This window comes from Emys orbicularis, chromosome 3 (genome assembly GCF_028017835.1).
Source record: "Emys orbicularis isolate rEmyOrb1 chromosome 3, rEmyOrb1.hap1, whole genome shotgun sequence".
NCBI classification, from domain to species: Eukaryota; Metazoa; Chordata; order Testudines; family Emydidae; genus Emys; species Emys orbicularis.
The window spans coordinates 162,599,715-162,616,258 of record NC_088685.1 but is presented as its reverse complement, the minus strand read 5'-3'; the positions used below and the strand labels follow the sequence as shown (position 1 = coordinate 162,616,258).

The window sequence follows — 16,544 nt, the reverse complement described above, 5'->3', positions numbered from 1 at the left end:
AGTAAGGCAGAAATCTGAAAGGGGGAGGAGTGGCTGCTGTGATTGGTACTAACAGCTCAGTCTGGTGAGAGCCAGGCGGGTGGATGTGACAGAGATGAGGGAGCTGTGCTTGACTAGCTCGTGGGCCTGTGCTGCCAGTCACAGTTTCAATGAATGGGATTTTTTTTTTTAAAAAAGGAGTGAGCGTGTAAACGTCTCATGCAGACTCACTACCAAAGCACTTAGCAAATGCGGAGCCGCCCTGATCTCTCATTTCTGTGCAAACCCAAACACCCACCGCCCGCTTGGAAACGCAGCCCAGGCAAGAGGGGCTCGGTCGCGTCCCAAGTGAGAGCTGGGCTGGATAACAACCTGCAGCAGCCCGAGCCCCGATGATGCCATGGCAGCGAAGCCCAGCTGTGTCCAATCGGCGCTCGCCAGCCCGGCTCCCAGAGTGGCTGCTCGCCGGGGGCTGGAAGCACGAAACCATTCATGATTTTGGTGACGTCATCCAAGGGAGGGGCGGGCGCTCCGGGCAAAGCCACGCCCCTTCCTCTATATAAGCGCCTTCCCGGGTTGCTGGTGCGGCTTAGGGCTGTAGTGGCAGCGTGTCTTTTGTCTTGTGGGTTAAAAGCCGATCAGCGCGTAGCCTCCCCGCTGGGCTGCTGTGCCCCCGGCCATCTCGCACTGCTCTCAGGGAACGCCACTGGGCCCCTTTGCTACGCGCTCCCTGTTTTTGCATCCCAAATACGCTTGTCAGCCTTTGTGGTAGGACTTCATGTCTGTATTTTTTCCCATTCACTGGTGAGTACCCTCTTGCGGGTTCCCCGGGGGCGGTTGGCGGGCTGGGAGCTGGCTAAGGCTTTGGTTGTGCCTGGGGTAACTTTTGAAGGGGGGGGGGGGTGATATTCGTCCTGCAATGGCTTTGCAGGCAGAAGTCACAGTCAAGGTTGTGACGGGAGAGGGGGGAGGTGTGAGGGAATGGAAACAAAGGAAGTGAGCTTGGAGGCTGCAGTAAAGCGTGCAGAAGGGCTGGGGGAGATTTGCTAGAAAATGTGCCCAGATCTTCACCTACCCGCCCCAGTTACGAAAATCTAGTGGGTCCTGGAGATTGTGCTTGGGGGGCGGGTGGGTTGGTTCGGAAGCCCACTTGCGAGGGGATGCGTGAGCTGCCGCCAGGGCTGCAAAGCCTTGTGCCGGAGAGAGGGTTTTTATTCACCTTGGGAGTCTGTGAGGCTGCCCTGGAGAAGCTGCAACCGGCGCTAGCAGTGGCCTGAGCCCCGCTGGCGAGTTGGAGGGGAAGGGGTGTTGCAGAAGCGATCTGGCTGCCGTTGATCGCATGCTGTAGCGGCTGCAGTGTCCCATCCTTTCACCTCCCTCCCCCCTTGCGGTGACTCGCAAGCGCCTCTTTATCCTCTCCCTGGCTTGGGAGAAGAGAGCGGGCGGGACTGTGCAGGGATCATGCCGGGGAAGGCAGGCGGAAATACTTTCCGGGTGTGTTTGCCGAGCAGCTGGAACTTGCTAGGCGGTTTGCAATCTCGCACCCGGTTACCATCCTTCTTGCGCTGAGCCTGGGCAACATCAGGCGCTGGGACCAGCAGCCAAGGCAGAGGCGATCAGGTCAGCTGGGGAAACTGACAAGGCAAACAGCTTGGCTGCAGCTGCTTATCCTAACCCCAACTTCCTTCCCTAGGGAGACGGTGTAGCAGCCTTCCCGTTGCCCTGCATCCTCCCCCCACTCCTACCCTAATAAATTCAGAAGGCCAGATTGTGCTCAGTTATATCCGAGTAAGCAACTGAATTCAGCAGTTACTCCTGGGATGAATTTAGCCCATTGGCATCACTGCCCGTTCCTCTGGATTTACACCTATATAACGGTGGGCACAGGCTGGGCCAGGCTCCCTTATTGCCTGTACACTCCTTTTCAAGTGCATCCTTTGAACAATGTGTGCAAGTCCATCTGAGGCCTGAAATCTGAATAGCCCTGGACTAGAGCTACATGCTAAAGTAGATTGCTTGGGAACTTCGGTGAGCTTGTCACCTTTGTCTTACTAATGCCAGGTAGCCATGGGGCAGCTAAAGTTGAGGTCCTAAAACCCCTCTTTTCAGTTGCTTATGACTTTCTTGCTTATCTTCCATTTGGGCTGAATTATAGAAGCGTTGCTCAGGTTATAACACTGGAACTTACGCTGCACCTCCAACCTTTCTTTCCAAATTAAAAATCACCCTGTTTAATATCCTTAATGTTGCTTCTGGGAGTTGTAAAAGGACACTGGATTAAGCAGCCTTCCTCCCCTGTTAATACCTTGTATTATTAGAGCTGAGCGATCTAAACATCTGACTACACTTCAACAACATTCTTGTTCACTTCCTTTATTTCGATTCCCTTGATGAAAATAGACTCTGTAGCTCATGCAATAGTTTGGATTGCAAACGCTTTTGGGGGATGGTTGCAGGCAAATGTTGTGTTGTGTTTTTGTTTTAGTACAATTTAAGACAGTCCTAATCCTGTGCTGATGTACTAGTATCCTTTTAACCCATCTAGAGTTGGAAAATAGAGAGCTCCAGCTCATCAAACAAATGGCTCAATGTAACTTCTCACTCCCGGGACTGGTATGTTGCAGCAGAGGGTAGGAAGTACATAAACTACTATTAGCTTAGGCTAGGGAGTTTGTATACTAAACTGAAATGCACTTTCAGAGATCTCCCATCAGCAAGGTTCTTGATGTACCACTTAGTGAGAGCTTGGAAAAGTACACTCTCTTTTTCCAACTCTCTGCCAGTTACCTGATAGGTGACACAGACAATGATGCGGCTCCACAAGTTGTTATGCCTGAGTTGGGTATCTGACATAATGAAACATGTGTCAATTCTAATGCTACAGCTTCCACCGCTGCTGCTTATAAGAGCTGGTGCATCATATGGTCTCACTTTGCCACTGTAAACAAAGCCTTTGTCTGTGCTTATCATTATATATCTGTTACCTGTGTATCTTGTGCTTTGGGATGCTTTTGAAAGCCCTCATTGTGCTGTTTCATGCATAGTAAGCTGGAGTGGCATTAGGAGGGCAATGTGAACTGGTCTCAAGTGACTTCATAGGAGCAAGGTGCAACAGATGGTCAATATTTTGGTGACAAATGTGAGTTGGCTTGTGTGTGCAAATACAAAGTACTGTGGTTATAAATAGGCTTAAGTAATAGCATAATGTAAAATAGAGGAACTACAAGCTGTGAAAATCAACTTCACTTTCTCAAATTGTCGAGCTGGAAACTTCATTACGACTGCAAAAGCAGAGCTACAATTGGCATATCTCCTACTCAACTGGTGTGGAAATCCCTGAGGTAGTAAAATAAGTCGTAGGAGTTAAAACTGATTAGTTTTTAAAGCTGGGGGGGGAGGGACAGTCAGTGCTAGTGCTTGGTGTGGGGTTGGAGGAAGTGGAGTAAAATTTTAATCAATCTTGGTGAAATCCTGTGTTGCTCAAAGTGAGATCCTGCAAACTACTTTTTGGGTGCATGATATCACGTACTGATTCTTTAGGGGAATAATTTTTGCTTCCCTTACAAAGAAGGGGATGGGGGAAGAACAGAAATAGGATTTAGTGGTTTAGCATTTCGGTTCTTATCTGTGACTAGCTCTGCAGCCGTATAAAGCTTTAGTTTTTAGATACCACATAATCTTGTTCAAGGACCGTAGTGATCTAATGGCTCCATGAGAGCTGAAAAAGTATCTTTCTTTGTTTCCAGCCCTGATTATCTGAGATCAGCTGAAATGACTGAGGTGATGATGAATACTACATCTATGGATGAAATTGGGCTAAGCCCCCGCAAGGATGGCCTATCATATCAGGTAAGCTTTCTGTTGACCAGACAGCATAGTTGGCTGGTTAGGTAATAGTCAACTATGGAACTGTCCAAGCTAGGTTGCAAATTTCTAGCCTTTCCATAATCTGAGCTTATAAATCTTGCTGTAGTGAGAACAAGTCAATGGTCTAGAATGTTGGCTTGGCAGGAGCAATTTGTCTAAATTTAATTTCCATCTTAAGATCTGATTGTATTAACCAAGTACCTCTCTGTTTGTTTGGTTTTTTACATAATCCTGATCATGTAGCATTCTTGGGGAGGGGCTATGCCAGGGGGAAGTTAGCCCTAGTGGACAATCTAACCCTGGAGTTTCTTTTGACAGATCTGCAACTTGGCCCACAAGCAGTCTGCCTAGAGCAGATGGGAGGAGTTGTTTGTGGCACTTCAGTCTTTTAAGATAATTCTTTGTTTATACTGTGCAAATCAGGCTATTTTAAACTGTTTCCCATGTGCCATATGAGACAGTCTATTTCCCCATTCTCCCCACAAAACCTTAATCTTAATACTCAGTGGTATAAGCTTCTGGCACTTGAAGAACCTTTGGTAGGAGGATATAACTTAAAATGACCGGTTAGTGGAATTAGTTAGAAACTGGATTTTTTTTTCCAATCCCACAAAAATTGCAAAAGCTAAAATAGTAAAGTGTTTGTGATATGTGTGTTTGTGGTTTTTTTTTTTAACACCCTCCAAATGACAGGGTTCTAAATTATTTTTTAAAATAAAGCAAATTTTTAAAATGAAACTACTTTGCTATGGAAAATCTAAACTTTCTTTCCAAAAATAACATTGTGTTTCACTGTTTCTGAAAATGTTTGTGTTTTTTCAAAACAAAGTTTTTCATCAAAATTGATATAATTTTGCAAAATGTTTTGGTTCAGCTTAAGCAGCATCTTCAGATGAGAAACTTTTGACAAAACTTTCAACCGGCTCTAGTGACTAGCTCTGATATATGGGCCATTAAAACAATATTGCTGGATGTGGAGAGCTGTTGTATGTCTTTTGATATTTGCCTGTTGATTGACCAACATTTCAATGCTTGTCTCAATCTATTTTCTACATCACCTGAGATGTGCAAAGAATGAGCATTTGAGTAATTGTACCTTCCTAGTCCTCTCAAATTGAGATTTCCACCCTTTAACTACCCTGTGGGAGACTTACTATTAAAGTCTGATATGAGAACTTGTGCATGCAAGTGTTGCCTGATCTGTGCAGAACAGGGCAGTTTTTATTTTATTTTTATTATCTATATCTATATCTATATCTAATTTCCACTTGCAGATGCTATTACAGCAACTGTATGTGTAGGTTTTAAGTATGCATGCAAATTGGTGCACCGTTGCACGCCTAGCTCTTTAAAAGGGCCTTAAATATACTAGCATAAAGAGTGCATCAACATGTTAGATCCAACCTAAACCAACCCTCTGGACAGGGAAAATGTGGTGTATTCGATCCAAAAAACTCTGGTTCCACATGCTGTGCTCTGATTACATGGCTGCATGTGAAATAGCTGTTTGAGTGGCTCTAAAGGTTGTAAGGATGCTCATGAGTGAGTTGGGGCTTCTAGAGAGTGGGTACACTTCAACAAGAAGAGTCCTCAAACCCTGCTTCATCATGAAAGCGCACAACCAGCCACTGCAATAATGGTGTTAATAGGTCACCGCAGGAAACACAATATAATCAGTCGGGCCAATAACTCCCTTCTTGTAGGCTCCTCTTAAACTGGCCGGACAGATCTGCAGGTTTTGGAGAACTAGTCAGAATCTAGGTGCCCTGCTTGTCCGAACTATATTGCGTGAGCTGGGTTTTTCCAGCGTTCGCGATACTAGGACCAGGTCTACACTCCACACTTATTTCAGTATAACTGTGGCTCCAGGGTGTGAAAAAAACCACACCCTTGAGTGATGTCCTTTATACCGACCTAACTCCCATATAGACAGGATTGTCTCAGCAGGAGAGCTTCTCCCATCGACATAGCTACTGCCTCTTGCGGAGTTGGCATTAAGCTGACTGGAGAGCAATCTCCTGTCAACTTAGAGTGTCTTCATCAGAAGCGCTGCATCAGCCGATGCAGGTTTGTAGTGCAGACCTGCAGTAAATGTGTTTGTTTAGACCCTAACATTGGAGGGCAAACTGGTTGGTTGCAGCATTCAGGTTGCTGGGAGTTCCATTAACATTTGCAAGTTGCATTTAGTACTAAGTTTTGCAAATTACTGTATCTGCCAAGTGTTATTGGCTCTCGGAGCTCTTGCTTCTCTGTAGTGGGTCTGGTCCTATTCAAATACCCGCAAGCTTCTTATTGTTCTGTCTACACTTGCTTGGCCTAACTGACAGCCTAGTTGACTGTAAGAAGCTACTTTCTCCTTCTGTTAGCCTACAGTCTTTGGATGGCTGGGTGGAGTGAAAGAAGTGGGTGGTCACCTTTTTAGTAGGACACTGCCAGCATGTGGCTAATCTTCAGAAGCAAATTGTTATATGAACACTGTACAAAGAAGGACACTTGTTTACATTGCCTGTAAATTGGGCTACAGTGGGGAATGAAGGTCTAGACTGTAGTCCTCCCATTAATGCACTGGGATGGAAACTATTTGTCGTATTGTGGTATGGATTACTAAATATGAACAGTGATAGAAAATTAAACAGCCTTGTACAGTTTAAAGTAAAATCAAACACTGAGACTGAAAGCGGAAACCCCCCTAACAGGATGCAAACAAAACCACTAGCTTACTGCTTTCTGTGACTGGCACTGCTGACCCACCCCTCCTGCTGATTGTGAAAGATTTTCTATATGGGAAATTGTACACTAGTCTATTGAGTGCCTGAGCTTAGTATTTTACAAGTGGACAGAGCTAATGAAGCATGAATGCTCCTGCAATACAAGCCACATTGTTCTAAGCTATAAAATCTTCTACCTGTCCTGCAGAGTTGAATTCCAATTACAAGAACCACAGCACTTGGACATAAGAGGCAAGGACTTGTAAAACCAGAATTGGAACTCTGTTGCTTTAATAGTATTTTCTTGGACAGTGGACAGGCAGTCCCTTAATTTCAACATGACTCTTCTGTACCAATGTTCAACTTAGTTTTGGATTGTGGTGGAGATGAGCTTGACATGAAATTTTAAATCTAACCATGGGTCTCTAGATCCCTGAGCATTCGAACTGGTCCCTAGTTGGATCATCTTCCTAGAAGGGGACTGTTCTTCAGAAGGTGGCCCTTAACTGTAGAAAGCTCATGAACTAACTTGCAAGGTTTTAGTGCCCTTAAATCAAAACCTCCGTCCTAAAGTAAGTGAGCATAGATTTGGTACTCAGCTCTGTTTTGAAATGCTCTCATGATCACTGGAAAACAGTCTGGATATCCAGCTATAAAAGGCTCTGTACTAAGAGAATGTAAACAGAGTTCAGCAGAACTTTGCAGGAAAGATTAACCAGTGATTTCTAAACTTTATTGTAAGCTTCCTGCCTCTGTCCCCCACCAGCTGTTGTGCTCTGTAAACTTAAAACACTGATGTCTTCCTACTCCTGGCAATAGACTATCAGTTCTGTCTAGATATTCAACTAAACTCATGTACCTCATGAGTCCAGTGCATGTCAGGAAAATGAATGTATCACGGTACGTTTGCTCTTAAAGTACCAATGTGAAGGCTTGACTTCTAGAAGGTTGAGGCAAGCATTCTTTTTGCAGAAGTCTATATACTGTACCTACTTTGCATGTGCTGTTGTACTCACATTGGCCTAAATTCTCAATTTGTATGCAATTTTATGTACACAAACACATCTCAACCCTCAACTTTCTGTTCATTAGCTTTAATGATAGCTAGCATGGAACTATACTTAAATGCAACCAATAGACAGTCTTGGGGTACGTCTACACTTACCTCTCGGTCCGACGGCAGGCAATCGATGTTCTGGGATCGATTTATCGCGTCTTGTCTAGACGCGATAAATCGATCCCGGATTGACCCCGGAAGTGCTCGCCATCGACGCCGGTACTCCAGCTCAGCGAGAGGAGTACGCGGCATCGACGGGGGAGCCTGCCTGCCGCGTCTGGACCCGCGGTAAGTTCGGACTAAGGTACTTCGAATTCAGCTACGTTATTAACGTAGCTGAATTTGCGTACCTTAGTCCGAAGTGGGGGGGTAGTGTGGACCAGGCCTTGGAGAGTTTAAGCTAATGCACTTAAAACTCTTTCCTTGTTGGACAAAGCTTTTATTAATACAGTACCTACAACCAAGGCTGCTCTGTTAGCTCCCAGGAAGATGGCTCAGCCGCCAGGTTTGAAGGGCCAAAATAGAAGCAGATGGTGAAAGCCGAGCAGGAGTCTGGCACAATAAAAGTGTATCCTATGGGAAGCCTGGACAAAATAGATCTGAAAAAATGAAGTCAGACTGGGTCTTGTGACTGCAGTGAAGAGCTATTTTTGGATCTCTAATGGCTGTCCCATAATTCCTATGGGAACATTAACACAGTAATTCATTCAAATGCAGCTGATGGAGCAAGATGCCCCTCCTACAGAGACAAATGTGCACATGAAAAGTTTCATTCATTTCCAGTCCGTCAGCCTTGTGCAAGTCCTGTCTCTTCATAGCCAGTTGGAGCTAATGTATGGTGACCCCTTATTTTTTTCCCTCTCTTCGCGCTCCCCCCCCAGCCCTGAGAGAGGCCTGTTATCTGAAAACGCCTAGCCACCTCTCTGCTGGCTCCCCTTCTTCTAATGTCATTCCACAGCAGCACAAATGATGTGGGTGAGAACAAGGCTCTCAAGACTAAATTAATCATTTTTGCTGCAGTGTTGTCAAAACAGTGCCTTGACCTGAATCGCTCTTAATTTCTTGGAATGGTAGCTGGGGTTGAGCACAGTAAAAATATCATGAAGCCTGAGGCAGCTGTACTGAGCAAGCAGTGTATGAAAGACTCTGAGCCAAGAGCTCTTTCCTGTGGACTAACCGCCCTGGACAGGTGACTGATTTATTTCTAAATGGGATAGGCATGCAATGACTGAGCTGGCTTAGTCACATCAGCCCTGCTGTGGTGGGCCTGGGAAGCTCAAACCCCTCAATCATGGTATTCTCATGCTGGGATCCTAGCACTGGCTAGGGATCTGATCTGTCTGACATGTGTAACCCTCACACACGTGGCAGAAACTTGGAGGTTTCCTCCCCTCCTTGAGACTAAGACGTCTCACAGCATCATCTGCCCATGAAGCCAGCTCCTCTTTTTTTGTTCTGCTGGAACAAAGTTGATTTTTTTCAATAGGAAAAGACAATATTGGGTGTTGCTAACTAATTCCATATAGGGAGTAACATGCCGATCTGTAAATCCAGAGTAACTCCACTGACTTCAGTGGAGTTGAACTGATGTTGCTGAAACCTGATGTGTAACGATTCAGACATGAGAGATTGTAACCCATGGACAAAGATGCATGTGTTGCCAACCTGATGGCTAATGGGGAACTTAGTATGCCTTCATATTCACCTCTTGTAACTTAGAAGATGCCTTTATATTAACTTAAGTAAGGAGGGCCATATCTGTACTGAGGCAGTCCTGCATTGGAACTGACATCTATGCGCTGTGTAAAACTGTCCTCTGAAGTGATTCCACTGTACAAAATGAAAGCCTGGATGAAATAACTTCACTTGTTACTCAAATCCAGATGTGCACATTACAGACAGTGGCTCAGGAAGTTAGTTGCACTGGCATGTGCTGACACATGTCTAGTGCATAGATCAGGCTAAATGCTTAGGCCTAGGAGCACAATAGTGCTTCAAATGTTAATGAATGTGATCCGAGCTAAAAAGGATAGAGATGGAATTATTAGGACTAAAGATAACTATCTTTATTGTAAACCAAGGAACCGCATTAAACTGAAACCCAGGATGATAAAGGGACCATCTGATCACAAGACCTCCATGTAGAATTTCTTACCCTCTCCTATGCAACTTTTGTAAGGGAAGATCCGTTATCCTGACTGGAAATGTCGCGCACACACACTGCTTTCCTTACCACTTTTCATCAGTCTGAACACTTGTCTACGCTATCCTGAGTAGACATGGTAGTAACTGGTGCCCCAGCATTTCTTACCACTGACATGCCCCTCTGGATTATCTTTCTCTTTAATGTGACCTTTCATCCTGCCTCTTGGAAGGGTATTGTGTTCTGCTTCTGGGGGTGGGAGTGGGTTGTTAACTTTTTTTCCCCTTGACAACCCTCCATTCAGGTCTGAAATAAGATGAAGTTGGTCTCGGGCTTCTTCAAGAACCTCTAGCTTCTAGTATCATGACTCGACCTCTAAGGATGGTAGTATCTGTATGCTGTCTCTATACAGGTACATTTTGAGTACTAAAGAGGCTAAAGCACCTTTGAATTCCATCAGTCTGCATCCAGTGGGATATCCTGTACTACTGTCATAGCAGAAAACCCAGTCTAAAGTACCAATGTCAGAACATAAGTTTCCTAGAACTTGTGTCAATACTGAAACAATGACCTAGGTGGTTAGGCATGTAGGGCTCTGTCCAAGGCAACAACTGGCTTCATTTGGGAATATCTTTCGTATCTGGAATACGTATTTCTTATTCTCCCACCAGTGCAGTATTACTTACAGCAATTTTCTGGGTGTCTGGGGAAGAAAAGAACCCAGGGCTGGAGTCTGATCTGTTACACCAGAGTCAATTTGAAGTTAACTTCCTTTAAGTCAATGGATGTTGCTCTGGATTTACACCAGTGCAGCTTTGACTGGAATATGGTCCTCTGTATCTAATGTTGTGATCCTTCCAAGTCTCCCATCCCCCTCCCAGAAAGCAGGATGTTCGTGCTACTGCTGTCTCGTTTTGTACTGACAATAATTAGCCTATCGTGTACAGTTAACTACACTGCATCTCACTGTCCAGTAGTATCTGGTTTCCTTATTAGCATTTCTCAGCTTTGTGCAGGAGAACTGCAAGAAGCTAGCAGCCAAAGGTTAGTTTAATTATGGCAAAGCTCGTCTGCTCTGGGGTACTGGGAAAGGGCTCTGGCACCATCCACCTTTCCAGGGGTGTTAAATATTTTCCATTCTCGGTGCCAAGCTCTCAATCTAGAAGTCACTTTTGGGTCACCTGGCATGGAGATATACGTGGATGACCTTCAGTTTGGGGCTTCAATTTCTGGTATTGCCTTTCAGTTCACCTTCTAGGCGAAAGGTGAGAACTCAGGTTTGCGTGTACCTGAGCTGGAGCTGAATCTACTGCGGAATGGAATGGGATTGCCAGAAGATCTCTGAACAAAGCTTGTCAACCACTGCCTTCTCAACAGGGCCGGCTCCAGGCACCAGCTTACCAAGCAGGTGCTTGGGGCGGCCACTTCAGAGAGGGGCGGCACGTCCAGCTGTTCGGCGGCAATTCGGCGGACGGTCCCTCACTCCTGCTCGGAGCGAAGGACCTCCCGCCAAATTGCCACCACAGATCGCGATCGCGGCTTTTTTTTTTAGTTTGGCTGCCTGGGGCAGCCAAAACCCTGGAGCCGGCCCTGCTTCTCAAATCCAGGCTAAGTATGCTGCATGTCATAGTTAGGGCAGCAAACCTATTCCTTGCCCTCTGCAGCCTGCAAAGATGTGTCACAGAGCTCTTTGCATAAAGCTTAGACGGGCCTTGGCTTCTAAAGCAGTGATTCAGTGACCGCAGTTGCTGTGATTACATATTCAAAGTTGTATGCCATATGTAGATGGCAGGGGCAAGTTAGCCCATCATAAACGCTCTTCTGTAGCGTTCTTGGCTGTTAGAAGGTGCCAAAAGCTCCTGTCCCACACTGATCTTAGCTCTTTAACTCCAAGACTCTCTAGTGAAGCATGTAACTACAAGCTTTAATATCTATACTGTATGAGTATTCACACTGCATTCCAGGACAGGATTTTGAGTGCCATGAGCGCAATGTAAACCCTGCAGTGGGTTATGTGAGTGCAGATTTCCCTTTGTTTCCAATTCCTGCTCTGGAGGGGGATATCCCTCAGGCATTTCTATCTATGCTGCATTTCAGATTATACAGAGAAATCAGGCTGAGGAGGGTGGGTAAAGGAGTGATTCGTCTCTTCTGTATAGTGACTGGGAATCTGCCTCTTGTTTTGGAGTGGATAGGGGTCAGATTGCATGGGGTAATTTACCTGACCTGTTCCCTGAATGTAAATGGCAGTCTTATTATGACAAACTTTTTCCTTAGCCTTGCTTGCTGCCCTTATTGTGGGAACTATCTGTCATATGCTAGGAAATCTGGCTTCATACTTTTTTTTTTTTTTTCCATTGACTGTCCACACCCTTGGAAAGGGTAATTGTGACATCTCCTTTTTTTTTTTTTTTTTTTTTAATGCTGCCTCTGATTAAAAAGCATGACTTAGTGGAAAAAAAGCTTGACCTCCTTAGGTTCAGCCTCTCGTGCAGCTGTTCAAGATAAGATTGTGCTAGTAAAAAAATAAAGCTAAACACCACGTTTGGGGATATTTGTTTGTGAGGAAATGACTAGCTCCTTGGCTTCTGAGAACCAATCTGTCAGTCTATTTTCAAAACTACTCCATTTGACCTAATGCAGCTAAAATGATAGCAGCCAAAGGTTAGCAGTATAATAATTAAACTGTTTTCCTACAATGTAGGCTCTTTTAGTGGCATTATCAGCATATATAGCCTACTATAATTCGCTTTCTTTCCATTGCAGCCCTCTTAAACAATACAATGTCAAGGTTCTCTGTATCCCAAGTCTGGGGAGTTAATACTGAAAGTTCAGTTCTGTCTACAGCTCTTAAGCAATGGACTGGGTGTCTGGGATTGGCCTGGCTGAAGCCACTAAATCGTATGAGACCCAGTTACTGTATGGCTTGCTCTGGGAATGAGTAATAGCAAATAGCACAAACTGTAACACCCCTGTTAATGTCACAGCATTCATAGGCCTTGTCCATACTGGACTCCTCTTAGCTTCCTAGCAGTGCAGCTGAAGGACCTGGCTAAGGTGCCCTGGAGTGGTGTGGGAGAGCTGGAATTAGACACCCCTCTGCCTTGCTGCCTACCACTAGCCTAGGCTGCCTGTCTGAAATGTGGCTTTTTGTTTTGATCCATCCCTGACTGGGAGTCTCTAATGGCCATACTGAGGCTGTTACTGCAGTATCGTCTCCCAAAGTTAGTCTCTCCTCTCCCTCCCTTCTTAGTAGCCATTTAACTGCTACTAAACTGGCAGGAACTTGGGATTAGGTCCCAAAAAGTCTTCCATTATCTAAAGAACAACACAGCTAAAGCCTGTGAAACCCTGAGTATTCAAAGATGCATCTGAACTATGCTTTCCTTTGGCTATTGAGTCCTGGCAGTGAATCACAGAACACTCAATGGAAACTGATCTGCAGAGGGGGTTAATTGACTGCCATATTACAGCATATCTCTAGTAGCTCCGTTGAAGAGGTTAGGCCAAATTTTCGAAGAGTGTCTACTGGGTGTGGGTGCCCAGCACAGGACTGGAGGGGGACTTGTTGGATCATTTTGTCCAGTCCCCTTCCATTGTAGGCAACGCCATCATATAGTCCCTTTCATAAATTTATCAAGCTCCATCTTAAAATTAGGTTGTTTGCTCCTCCTGGAAGGCTGTTCCCAAACTCACATGAAACACCTCAGGCTTCTGACTTGAGCATCTGCTACTACAACTGGAACTGCAAGTGCTCAGCGCCTATTTTTAAAAAAAAAACAGGCCTTGCCTCTCAAACTGAGGCATTCCAAACTAGTGGATGCTTCTGAAAATGTAGGCACTGCTGTCTAAATGAGGCGCTACTCTTGTCTCCTCTGCAAGCCTCAGGAAAATGGAGTAGCAGTCGTGACTGCCTTCTCGCATTTTGAAGACTACGTTTTATATTTAATGATGCCCAGGTAAATGCTTAGTCTTGTAAACAGGACAGGAATTTTTGATAAATGGTTAATTGCTTAATTATCACTGGATAATCAGAGTTGGCAGTTGTCCCTTTTCCCCCCCCCTACTACAAATTCTTGTCTGTGTGAACTGGGGTTTATTAAAGACCGTCCGTTGGTAACCCACAATAATTGCACTGCATTGCTCACAAGCAATAGTACTTTCTTGCCTCTCCTGCTTTGAAGGTTCAGTAAACGTGGCATTTGGTCTCATAACTACAAGTACTCCTGCAACACACTACTACAAAAGCAAGGTGCTTTTCCTGGATTGAGTTTCTGGATTGACATCTAGCACTAACCGTGTAGTCTGCTCTAGAAAACCATCTGGGCGTTCTCCCATCTCCAGCATTCTCCTACCACAATGGCACCAGTGTTTGGGCTTGAGTGGTCTGCTGGGGTTATCAAAGGGTGGCATCCAGATGGAAGATGGCAGCAGGTCCACTTTAGGAAATGCATCTAAGGAACTTTCAGTGCAATAGAAAATACTAGCATTATAGGATAATCTGAAAAAACAAACCCATTTTCAGGAATAGTTTATTACTCATTTGCATGTCACTGCACTCTAGCCTTTAAATTTCATCCCATGACTCCTGCATACTGTCCCCTAATCCTGGAAATGTTCTCTGATTGAAATGTAAAGGTAACCGTGTAAAGAGCCACTTTCTCCATGTTGACTCAGAACAAGAAAACAGGCTTAGATTGCTGGTCCAAACCCTTGAGGCAAAAAGACCAAGAAGCAGAAGAGCTAAAATAGTGAGCCTGTTTTCAAAATATTTCTGGCCTGACCAAAAGCAGGAAATGCAGACATCAGATTCTCATAGCAAGATTTTTAGCTCTGTCTGCAAATTCATGAGCATTGGTGGTAAGCAGTGAATCTCTGGGAGGCTTAGTTGATATAAGTGTCTGTCTGAAAGCATAGAGATGTCCATCTTGAACTTTATTCCAGCAGCCTGTCAGTTTTGGAATCCTTTAGATAGCTGCCCCCACCCACTTCTTTTGGTATTTGTTTATTTTTTTGGCAGTATTCTGGTGCTTCAGGTCCCAGCCTGGTTCATGAGTTTTCCTGAAAACTCCTGAACTTGCAGAACTTCATTTATGGTTGACTCTGTCCCTTGGAACCAGACCTCTTGAGATTTGGCTCTTGATAGTTGTGATGCTCTGTAAGCTGCTAGCCAATATCAAAACACTAAAATATTCTTTCTAATGGAGGTACTCCTTTTTTTGTTTCAGATTTTTCCTGACCCCTCAGACTTTGACCGTTACTGTAAGCTGAAGGACCGCCTGCCTTCCATTGTGGTGGAGCCAACAGAGGGGGATGTGGAGAGTGGTGAGCTGAGATGGCCACCTGAGGAATTCCTTGTCCAGGAGGAGGAGGAGGAGGAAGAAGAAAACTGTGAAGAGGCAAAGAAAGAGAACAAAGAGCAATAAATGGCAGCTGAAGAAAATACAAGGGATTGTATTGTCTTGAGGGAAGAGCCACACCTGTTCTGAAGGTCTTTTTTTCTTAAGAAAAAAGACAGACAAGTTCAATTTTGCACCTGCAAGATCTTAGGTTTTTTCGTATTCTCTGTATCGAGAACTGAAGCCCTCGATGTGACAGACTCTCCAGACCTTCTGAGGAAGGAAGTCATGCAGAGAAAAATGTTTGCTGTTCTCAAGATCACTATCTGACTTTTTTATTTTTTATTTTTTTTAAGACTGAGAGGCGGCAGAGAAATTCCAAGGCCCTTGGTGGATGGTGAACAAGGAAGGCTGTTTAATGAGTGGTGGGGAGTGTGGGAATAAAGAGAAATGTAAGCAGTGTTGAGCAAGGAACTGCCTCTGGCTACAAAAGCATGAGCCTAGTCTTCATCTCTCAAATTTTCCTTTCTTATAAGCTTCTGTTTGTGTATCTGGAGTGGAGGGGAAATGTGTGGTGACATGTCACAAATGGATGCTCTGCTGACATAATTGCTGGGTGGCATAGAGAGGCAAAGGGGCTTGTAGTCATTCCCCAGTTGCACATCTCCTGAAGTTACACAAGCATGTGTAGGAGTAATGGATTTCTTGCGTTACCTATCAAACCTGTTCCCAGTCTTTGCCCAGAAGATGTTTTCTTGCCTTCTCTTTCTCTGTCTGCATTTAAACCTTGTAATGCTGAACAGCTCAGTTGGCAGGGTCAGTGTGTTCTGCTGCTACTCTCCATCTATTTTGCAAGGTCCTTGTTTATCTTGCAGATGATTAGCATGAGGTAACAAAGAAATTTCATGTAATGTCTAAATCTACCTGAGATCTTGTTCTAGAAGTGGTTAGGATGTTTCTCTGCTGCTAGCTGAGACTGCTGTAGTAAAACAAAACTCATTACAGTGCATAAAGCTTGCAAGGTGCAGGGGCCACCTGCCTTCTAGATGATTCTGGGGCTGCATGGTTTCCATCTCAAACATGCTGGGTCAACCGTCTGATCAAAACTGGCTTAGTAGAGGGGCATGGGGAGAATCTGCAGGGAACTGTTAGATTTGGGTTTTCTTTGTTAGCAGCAGTGCTTTACCAGAGCTCCAAGACCTAGCAATGCTGGCAGACCAAGATGCTTGCAGAAATCATCTGCTTAAAAATGGATGAAATTGAAAATTCCCACATGCAACAAAGTCAGAAGAATGTTGCCAAAACTGAAATCAAAGAGGCAGTCCTAAATCAAATGGCTGACTTGAAAAGATAAGATGGGGGCAGGGAAATGATGCCTCTCTTCAGACAGTATTTCATGGCTTTTGAGTGTTCTGGGCAAGAGGATGTGCTTCTGATTGTAACAAAGTATT

At 44.7% G+C, this 16,544-nt stretch overlaps 1 protein-coding gene across 1 annotated transcript; it reads left to right on the top strand.

The window, feature by feature from the left end:
• The first annotated feature begins 571 nt into the window (after positions 1 to 571).
• Positions 572 to 15,437, top strand: LBH (LBH regulator of WNT signaling pathway). The gene is made up of 3 exons (XM_065401099.1): positions 572 to 783; positions 3,726 to 3,828; positions 14,983 to 15,437. The coding sequence occupies exons 1-3, from the start codon at positions 758 to 760 to the stop codon at positions 15,178 to 15,180; spliced, it is 327 nt and encodes a 108-aa protein (XP_065257171.1). The 5' UTR covers positions 572 to 757; the 3' UTR covers positions 15,181 to 15,437.
• Positions 15,438 to 16,544: the final 1,107 nt, after the last annotated feature.

What these genes read in the sequence shown, in the direction of transcription:
- LBH (XM_065401099.1), top strand. Translation starts at nt 758, where the DNA reads ATGTCTGTATTTTTTCCCATTCACTG. An exon ending in GTATTTTTTCCCATTCACTG is followed by an intron (nt 784 to 3,725) that starts GTGAGTACCCTC and finishes CTTTGTTTCCAG; the next exon opens with CCCTGATTATCTGAGATCAG. An exon ending in AGGATGGCCTATCATATCAG is followed by an intron (nt 3,829 to 14,982) that starts GTAAGCTTTCTG and finishes TTTTTGTTTCAG; the next exon opens with ATTTTTCCTGACCCCTCAGA.